This window comes from Dysidea avara, chromosome 5, assembly GCF_963678975.1.
Source record: "Dysidea avara chromosome 5, odDysAvar1.4, whole genome shotgun sequence".
NCBI classification, from domain to species: Eukaryota; Metazoa; Porifera; class Demospongiae; order Dictyoceratida; family Dysideidae; genus Dysidea; species Dysidea avara.
In genome coordinates this window covers 5,592,114-5,601,792 of record NC_089276.1, presented here as the reverse complement: position 1 = coordinate 5,601,792, position 9,679 = coordinate 5,592,114, and the positions used below count along the sequence as shown (strand labels likewise).

At 39.1% G+C, this 9,679-nt stretch overlaps 1 protein-coding gene across 9 annotated transcripts; it reads left to right on the top strand.

Moving 5' to 3' along the window:
- The first annotated feature begins 277 nt into the window (after positions 1-277).
- Positions 278-6,686, top strand: LOC136256704 (uncharacterized). 9 transcript variants are annotated; one of them, XM_066049705.1, is made up of 21 exons: positions 278-611; positions 645-851; positions 901-972; positions 1,022-1,093; positions 1,390-1,461; positions 1,511-1,582; positions 1,637-1,708; positions 1,757-1,819; positions 1,872-2,185; positions 2,379-2,434; positions 4,503-4,644; positions 4,693-4,834; positions 4,898-5,019; positions 5,094-5,165; positions 5,218-5,286; positions 5,345-5,386; positions 5,440-5,505; positions 5,561-5,599; positions 5,653-5,682; positions 6,477-6,503; positions 6,556-6,686. In XM_066049705.1, exons 2-21 carry the CDS (start codon positions 830-832, stop codon positions 6,610-6,612), a joined length of 1,623 nt encoding a protein of 540 aa, XP_065905777.1. In that variant the 5' UTR covers positions 278-611; positions 645-829; the 3' UTR covers positions 6,613-6,686. The 9 variants fall into 9 exon arrangements, with proteins under 9 accessions (XP_065905777.1, XP_065905776.1, XP_065905779.1 ...); XM_066049704.1 differs by having other exon boundaries at positions 287-611; positions 4,898-5,046; XM_066049707.1 differs by lacking the exon at positions 1,390-1,461 and having other exon boundaries at positions 289-611; positions 4,898-5,046.
- Positions 6,687-9,679: the final 2,993 nt, after the last annotated feature.

Genomic DNA, 9,679 nt, shown 5'->3' with positions numbered 1-9,679 from the left:
TTTTTAAAGTTATTTAAACAGGAAGATAAAGTTGTTTTTCAGCTGTGCCCTGGACAAACACAAAGGTACATGCATACAATTATTATAACAATATTTATTATATTAAATATAAACTATGGAGAAAGATAATAAGTCGTTGTATTGGTATGTACAAAAATACATTGATGTGCCTTACAGGTTGAAATAATAGGGGAGTAATTTCGTGATTATTGTTTGTGGACACTACACAGCGAAACTCACTAATAGTTACGAGTTGACACGATTTCCGTACTTGAAACCTGCCATTTCTCGAGACGAGCTAGACGTATGGATACGAAATAAATTTCGTGATACATTGGATACGCCAATCGTATAAGAATCCGTAACTATTACGGTTTGACACGATAATAAAATGGCCGAGACGACTTTGTCTTCACAAAGCCTAGCTAGGAGTCAAGCGAAATAGAAAGCGACAGTTTTGTGATCACTGCCACAAAGAAGTGTCCAAGTCTACGTATTATCGGCACAAGTTAATGCATACAGAAGACTCGGATCTCGAGGAGGACGCAAGTAGGGAACTTCTGGAATTCCCCGAAAATGGAAACGAAGAGGACTTTGTTGAGATATCTAACGTGAGTTATGTGTGAGCGTGGAATTGGTTGTAGAAAGAAAATTGGAGAGGGATGACACGAAATAAGCGCCATCAAAGAAAATTTATACAACTTGAGTTGTTTGAACCGCTAAAACAGCCAGCTGTACAGTCCAACCAGCTCGGAAATTGGCTAGTCCTAGAGAGTGGAATCAGAAATCCCAGTGGTCAATTCTTCGAGCATTTTGATTAATTAACACAATGACCCATTACAATACTCGAGGTAAGAAGTCAGCACACATAATTTCTACATATCACTACTTCATATACAGGTATGGATGCCAACCGTGGCACACCTCAGGGTTCAGGTCGGACCATTCAATCACGAACTCCACAAGGCCGAGGTAAGAAGTCAGCACACATAATTTCTACATATCACTACTTCATATACAGGTATGGATGCCAACCGTGGCACACCTCAGGGTTCAGGTCGGACCGTTCAATCACAGACTCCACAAGGCCGAGGTAAGAAGTCAGCACACATAATTTCTACATATCACTACTTCATGTACAGGTATGGATGCCAACCGTGGCACACCTCAGGATCCAGGTCGGACCATTCAATCACGGACTCCACTAGGTCGAGGTAAGCAGTCAGCACACATGATTTCTACATATCACTACTTCATATACAGGTATGGATGCCAACCGTGGCACACCTTAGGATCCAGGTCGGACCAGTCAATCACGGACTCCACAAGGCCGAGGTAAGAAGTCAGCACACATAATTTCTACACAATATTATCACTACTTATATCTAGGTATGGATGCCAACCGTGGCACACCTCAGGGACCAGATCACAGCTTTCAATCACAGACTCCACAAGGCCAAGGTAAGAAGTCAGCACATGTAATTTCTACATATCACTACTTTATATACAGGTATGGATGCCAACTGTGGCACACTTCAGGATCCAGGTCAGACCATTCAATCACAGACTCCACAAGGCCGAGGTAAGAAGTCAGCACACATAATTTCTACACAATATTATCACTACTTATATCTAGGTATGGATGCCAACCGTGGCACACCTCAGGGACCAGATCACAGCTTTCAATCACAGACTCCGCAAGGCCGAGGTGAGAAGTCGCAGACTTAATTTCTGCATATCACTACTTCTCCAATAGATATGGATGCCAACCGTGGCACACCTCGAAGATTAGAGCAACAAATTACTTCAAGGACTCGAGGTGAGAAGGCAACAGGCCAAATTTATTCTGTGTGTTACTTGGGTACCACTAGGTGTGGATAATAGGAACAGTCATTTGGTTGGATTCTATGCGAGATCTAGACAAGAGCAACATAGTGAACCTGTGACCTCAGCAATTGAGGGGAAACTTGACCAGATGGCTGCTATGATGCAAAGTCAGCAGGAAGCACTATCAAAGTTTGCCATGGACAATCAGGCATTGAGGATGACCGTAGAAGCCTTAAAAGAAGAAGTTGGGTCAATGAGAGAAGAGATAACAAACTTACAGTCTGCCGGTCAGGAAGGTACCACACCAGACGAAGCACTTGCTAGCTCTAATGATGAACGTCTCGATACCAATTTGAATGTAAGTACTACAGTATTCATTAACAGTTAATATTAGAGAAGCTTTTATGTAAGTGCTTAAGTATTAGTTGCTGCATCTTACTTGATTGCATCGCCATGTGCAGGTGGATTAATAAACTTTCTTTTGTTTATTTACCTTGTGTTGGATTGATACTTCTGCAACCGTTATCATGGCTAACTGATCATATTTGTAGGGAGATGTTAAGAAGCTATATGAAGAATTCGATGCTGATTTTGATTTAGAAGAAAGGTATGAAATAGCAAATGACAACAAATATGATGTAATTAAACCAGGCGCACGCCCACAGCCGGCTGTGGGCGCGCGCCTGGTTTACTGAACTTGTTTCCCTAAAAACGTGTGTGTGTACCTATGTATGTTTGTCTGTACGTACCCACGTGAGCAAACCATTAGCTCAGTGGTAAAAACAGCTTATCCACAACAAGTTAAGGCTAAACAAAGCCTTTAGTGAACCACCGCACTGGTGAGCTTTGGCTTGAAGGTGGTTTCTTTTCCGAGGTTTAAAACCGGCGCAGCGACTCTCCACAGGCTTCGAGATTGGCTTTCCTAGTGGGCTGTTCAGGTGTTCTACAACTGAAAAACGCCGTAGTAGGCCTCATAGGCTCCCAGTAGATGCGTATCTCGCCGTTCTAAAAGTGGGCGTGACCCGTACTTACGCAAACGAAAATGAAGAGCAGCCCGGTGGCTTTAGGGTTTGAGAGATTATATTCGTAGAAGACGGTGTACACTAATAAATTGGGGCAGGTAATGTTGAGTGATAGCTGGTATTAGCTAGTACAGCAAAGAGAACTTAAATTTTAGTGGCAAATTATGGTGAAGTGCATTTGAAATAGTGCTGAAATAACTATTCGATAATTTGCTACTAGCATTATTCGATTCGTTAAAGACTGCCCTTCAAATCGCTGAGCATTGTTCTATTGTTGTCTTGTGTTTGTGATTATATGAGGTGAAGAGCATATAAAGCCAGATCGGATTCGGTAGATTTCAAATTTCACTTTTCTGCAACTCTGCTATTGCATTTTGCCGTATTCTGTGTTTTCAATAATTATTCTACTTAATCATCTTCCTCAACTGTTAGTCATCCTTCTCTAAGCAAATAAAAAAAATATGAAGGTTAAATCCTGCTTTAGCTTTCACCTGTTAATAGAAAGGTGTCTGCAATAAATTAGGGCTATTAACTTAGAGCGATAGCTGATATTAGCTAGTACAGCAGAAAGAACTGAAGTTTTTGTACCTAACTGCACTTTAAGCACCACGTGACATGGAGCATTTATTAGAATACACATGGAGAGTGTGTGTGTGTGTGTGTGTGTGTGTGTGTGTGTGTGTGTGTGTGTGTGTGTGTGTGTGTGTGTGTGTGTGTGTGTGTGTGTGTGTGTGTGTGTGTGTGTGTGTGTGTGTGTGCGTGCGCGCCAATAGTTTAAAAAGAGCCCCGGTAACAAGGTATTAGTTTGTTTGCATAACTACTGTAAGTTATTTGCTACTAGAAACTTATTTAATGATGGTTGAAAATGTAGGAAATGTGGTAAGTCTTCACTCCTTAGTATGTATTGCCAATATGGATCTGGTACCGATACCAGTAATATAGGCAGTGATACTACGTAATGTCAGCATTGGTACTTTTCTACTTTAGAGTGATTCTATTTCAAGATTGTCCTGAGAATTGCTGAGCATAGTTTTAGTGTTGTCTCATCTTCGCCTTGTAGGGATATTCAAAGTTTTGCTTATTCTGTAATTCTGCCGTTCCATTATTCCATATTTTGCCTTTTCTCACCTAATTGTTCATTGTCAAGTGACTCAAGTTGTCTTTTCATTGCACTTGAGAACTGCAGAATTTTGGCTCAAATATTTCAAAAGAAATTTACAGTGACCAGCACTGAAGTTTTAAAATAAATCATCTTCCTCTATAATTCAAGGTTGTTTTAAGTAAATTCTGCATCGTGATTTTCTGAATGATTGGGGTTATAATTATGATTGACCAGCCAACATTTTGGCTGCATTGAAGTAAGAGCAATGTCACCAGGTGATATTTGTACCTTCATGAGACTACACCTAATTGAGACTACGGTACGCATAGTATGCTTTAAAGTTTCGTCGCTAATGAGTTACTTAGACCCTTTATTTACATATTACTAAATTGGTCAGCTTTTAGCAACTCTTGCTGTATATACTTTAAAAATTGATGGAACATGTGCATATAGTTTTTTTGTTTAAAATCTGGGATTTGCAAGGCATACTGGTATATATTGTTTGAGTCATGTAACGTAGTACACATTACATATTTTATTTACATATATAGATGTTGGTTATTAATATTAGAGGCAGTTCATCGTTACTACGAATCCCTTAGACGAAAGCTAGTTACTGATATGAGGCCTGACAGGGTGGCTATTAAAGAAGCCAATGACAGGAACACCAAAGTGAGGAGCAGGCAGAAAGCGGTTAGTTTTCTTTGGGTACATCAATAAATTTCAATATTGTGGAAACAGTTGTATGATCGTCGCAAGAAGCCATGCGCGACGAAAGAAGAAAAGAAAAGATGGAGAGAAATCATACCAGCCTATATGACTGAAGAGAGTGATGACGGTGAAGGCTCTTACAGAACACATTCACCATCGTGGCGATCTACTGGTTAGTTACATTACATGAATGGTATTTCTTACAACAAGGCTGATTTTATGGTCTCCCTGATAGAACTAGAAGACTTCATTCAAGAGCTGGATCAAAGGTGGACAGTGAAAAGTGTATTGAAGAAGCCCAGAGTAGTGTCTACTCCACTAGTGTGTGAGGCCCCGAGGGGAGCTCCAGCTTGGGCAGTGAGAGCACGGTCAATAAGTCCTACTGTGTGTTAACTTATAATTAGTATAGTGTAACAGATGATACATTTTAGGTAACAACTGCTTATCATGATGCACCACAAAATGGTCACCAGTTGCAATCCTCCTATACTGAAGTGGAACAGGTGTGTACACAGCTAAGCTGTATCATTTGTGATTTTATTTTGACCACTACAGGTTGAAGATCCAGCTGTTGCTAGTGGTGGTACAGGTCATGATCAGATGCACGCAGCTTATGATTCTGAGGTACGTACTACGTATGACATAGCAAATACCTCTTCTGATGGCTATTATCTATTTTCAGAGCCTCACACACTATCCTCTGCCGCAAGATGATTATTCAGATGTATGTGTGTACAGTATAAAAGTTCATGTTTAGTTTAGCTGCACATTGCAAAGGGCTATTCACCTTCACCGTACTATGCTCGCAACATACAGCCTCCACAAGACCAGTACTATCTTCAGGTAAATTAACCTACAAAATCTTCCGTGTGATGTACCTTAACTGGTTGTATTACAGTTCAGTCAACGACCAGTTAACAATGATCATTGCATTAACGTAAGTGTCAAAGTGTCGATTAGGCTTACATTTACATATTATTGATTTTGTAGTACTATGAAGAATCATTGCCATCACAGCAGGTGAGTTGTTTGTGTATAATTTGTCATTACTGTAAATAATAAGCATTGCATACTGAATATTGGGTTATTTCAATGGGATTGCTTTATACACTACCATCATGTTAACGTTTGAGAAGAAAGTTTGTTGATTGATACTTTGGCAATACAACAGCAAATCTAGGGCGTTTTGCTTGAAATGTTAAGATTGAGTTTGTGTGGTAAAAGCTTGGCTACATCCATACATTATTGATATGTGACCAAAAGCACAGCTAGTTTTGCAATTTTCTGAAACTTTTTATAATAACTTCTTGGTTATATATAGAGAAAAACCGATGGCCTGGGATGTCCAAAGTTTTAGCCTTAGTTTTAGAAAACAGCATTAGAGTGAAATAATGAATTTGTACATGTCTACAGTATGTGAAAAATAAGCCACTGAAGGTAACATTGTGTAATCCATCATAACTCATGAAGGAATTGAAGCAAGCCGCTAGGACTTGGCTCCTTTCTTCCTTTTGAAATTGAACACCTAGTAAGGTGTAGTGGCTGGGCGTCCTGCATGGTATTGGAAACCTTACAACTATGAAGGCAGTTGATAGCCCACAAATATGCATCATAAGTTGGCCTATGGGACGTGCCTTGTACAAGTGTAGCCACAACCGTGTTGTTAATCCTTATTGTAGTACCTTTGTAACCATTTTCCACTTATGCTAGCGGTTTGGGTGAATTTAGCAGTAGCTTGAAAGAAACATCCAGCCCGCTATTTGAGACATTGTACAAAATTATATGTATATGCTAAATTATTTATTTTTCCTTAGGGTCAGTATGCTACACCTCCAAATCTTGTAAGTAAATTTTTGCTGTTGAAATAAGTGGTTATTTGGTGCATATTTCTAGGTACACCAAGTTGATTTGGCTAATCCGGTGGATGCCATATTTGAAGATTCAGACTAACATTTTATTTCTTTTTAATGCACGGAAAATGTAATATCTAGTATACGGAAAATTTAATATACCTATACGGAAAATGGCTAGTTTTACTGGGACGAAGTTCAGCATACTTTGATACTACCGCGACGGTGTTGCTGGGTGTTAATAGAGGACTGCTGATACGGCAAAGGATGCTTTGATACTACCGCGACGGAGGTACTGGGTGTTGATAGAGAGCTACTGTTACGGTGCCAGACAGAATTCCGTCTCCAAGAAATGGTCCCACGACGAAGCAAGACGACTGATGATACGAAATCTGATACGAACGCTGTATCCACTCGTAACCAATCCACGACGGTATGTTATACGTACAAGGACAAGGTCGTCATAGACTACCAGTTTCGCTGTGCTAGATGGAGAGCACCTTGTATGCAAGATCTGCCATACAAAAAACTCTGCATATAAGAGCAGTACTGCTTCATAATGATAATTAATGCAGCTAATAACATTACAACCATTACTGAATGCACTACTATGAAAGGGGATTGACTGCTTTTACCACTGTGAAATGGTGCTACCCCAACTGATGGAAATTTTGCTGTGGTTGGAAATTGTCCTTGCTTCTGTGTGTGGACTGCGAATAATCCCTGCTTCCATTGCTGCATATTAATACTGCATCCACTCTACTGTACTGAAAAAATCTCTTTCCATAGTGAATGGTCAAGACCTTTAATTTTTACAATTACCAGACTGTCACAATCAACAGATTATGTGAAGCTCTGAAAGAGGAGCTTCATGCAGGGAGTGCAACTCCATGGTGAGCGACTATAGTTGTATGAAGGGAAGTTTAGCCTAGCTCACCCTGAAACTTCCCTTCATACAGACTGTGAAATATGCTTAACAGACAAACCTCACAGTTAGTGCAGTGTTAGGATCAGGTTCAGCACAGTGCTTTTAAAAATACCTGGAATGCAGAAACTTAGTTTTAATGTTTTCATGTAAATGCGCACTCCAACTATTAATTACTGAAATGTGAAGCAGCCATTATGCTTTGCTTTCAGCTACTGTTTCAGCATTATACAACATTATGAGAAGTGCTTCTGCAATCAATTCAGTCACTATGAAAAATATGGACAATTTCTGTTACAAACATCAGGAAGGCATTATGCACTAGCTAGCACACAAATCAACACCTTGGGCTGTCAGCAAGAAGAAATGGGATGGACACAAAGGCAACTCCATGATGCGTACATAGTACATACTGTGGTATGCCAAAAGGCACCTGTCAGGGTGAAGCGAAATCTAACAGTGAAAAATCTAGCCTGCAGTCTCAACTATTATTCAGATTAAATACACTCGTCTTAAGGGCATCAGGTCAGGAGTTGGTCAGTCAGTAGAAAATTTTATATATTTTACTATATAGCAGCTGAAGTGTTTTGGCTATCACAGGTGTCCATTATGTAGTAACCATACAGTGGAACCTCAGTTATCTGGACCCCACTTATCAAGATTCTCGGTTAACTGAACACTGAACTATGGAAACGACTGTTCTATTAGAGTAGTGACTGTTCTTTTAGGGTAGTTAATATTCAAAAAAATCTTTATGCTATATTATACACATGCAGTTTCAGAGATACAGACTTTTCAGACTTATGGACCACCCCTGATCCCAAGGGGTTTGGATAACTAAGGTTCCACTGACCACTGTTATACTATTTTGTACTAAGCTGCATGCACACGTGATTGTAACACATGCAGTACACACCAGGCTTGTTGTAATTGTATTTGTAATTGTAATTAATTACTAATCATTACCAATTTTCAAGTAATTGTAATTGTAATTGCTCACTGAGCATAAAAGTAATGGTAATTGTAATTAGCTGTTCAGTCAATAATCATTATGTAATTCAATGCAAGTAATCAAAGTTACGCTAATTATAACAGTACTACCCCATGACTTGACTAGTGACTATATATGTACACAATGGTTTCTGACAATGCTCATGCACCTACAGTAGAAGAAACAAGTGGAAAAGAAGTAGAATCAGTAGAGCCCCCAACTAAGAAAAGAAAATTGTGCTTGGCTGATACCTCAAACACAGTGGATGGTTTTAGAAGGTTCAAAAGTAGAGAAAGAATTTAAAATGTACCTAGATGACACAGATTTTACAAAGGATGAAAACCCTTTAAATCGGCTTTGGAAGATAAAAAGCAAATAAATACCCCATTTTAAGTACAGTAGCAAAAAATATGCTGGGAGTTCCAGCAACATCTGCACCAATTGAGCATGCATTCAGCCATAGTGGCAATATTCTCAGGCCGAATAGATGTAGACTATTACCAAAAAAAATTGATCAGTTAATATACCTAAAGATTAATGCTGGAGAATTGTACGTTATTGTTGTACCCCAATGTACAGTAGTAATTGAAAAGTAATTGTAATTGTTAATCATTATTTTACATACTGAAGTAATTGTAATTGTAATCATTAGATTGGCATTTAAAAGTAATTGTAATTGTACTGATTACTTTTGGTTGGTAATTACAACAAGCCTGGTACACACACATACTTGATGTAACAATAGGCTACACGATAATAGATTATTGTAGAACTCAATTGGTTGTAGTGGAACATACATTGTTGAACTTGATTGAATTGTGTACTATAGCTAAGACAGGTTCTGCTCATAGATAATAGACTACACAGACTTTGTAAACTCTATTATGTACTGCTATTAGTAGGTTCTGCTGTACAATTGATATCACATACCTAAATCTGACAGCATCTTTATTTGTTTAGATTTTATAGCACAAGTGCTGAAGGTCTGCAGGACTCCTGGTCCTACAGGCTGTTTAAAGTTGTTACAGATAATACGTTTGAAAAGGTGGAGAAAAAAATCCATGACTGGATCTGGGCAGGCTTGAACCTCCAGCCATCTGATTAACGTTCAAACGCTTACAGGATCGGAGTCTGCCAGGCAGTCAGGATATTTTCTCCTCATTAATTTCAAGTATATGTGTCCTTAGGACCTAATAACTACATTGGAAATTAGTACTAAGAAATAATCTGGTTACCTATCGTAAATCGATA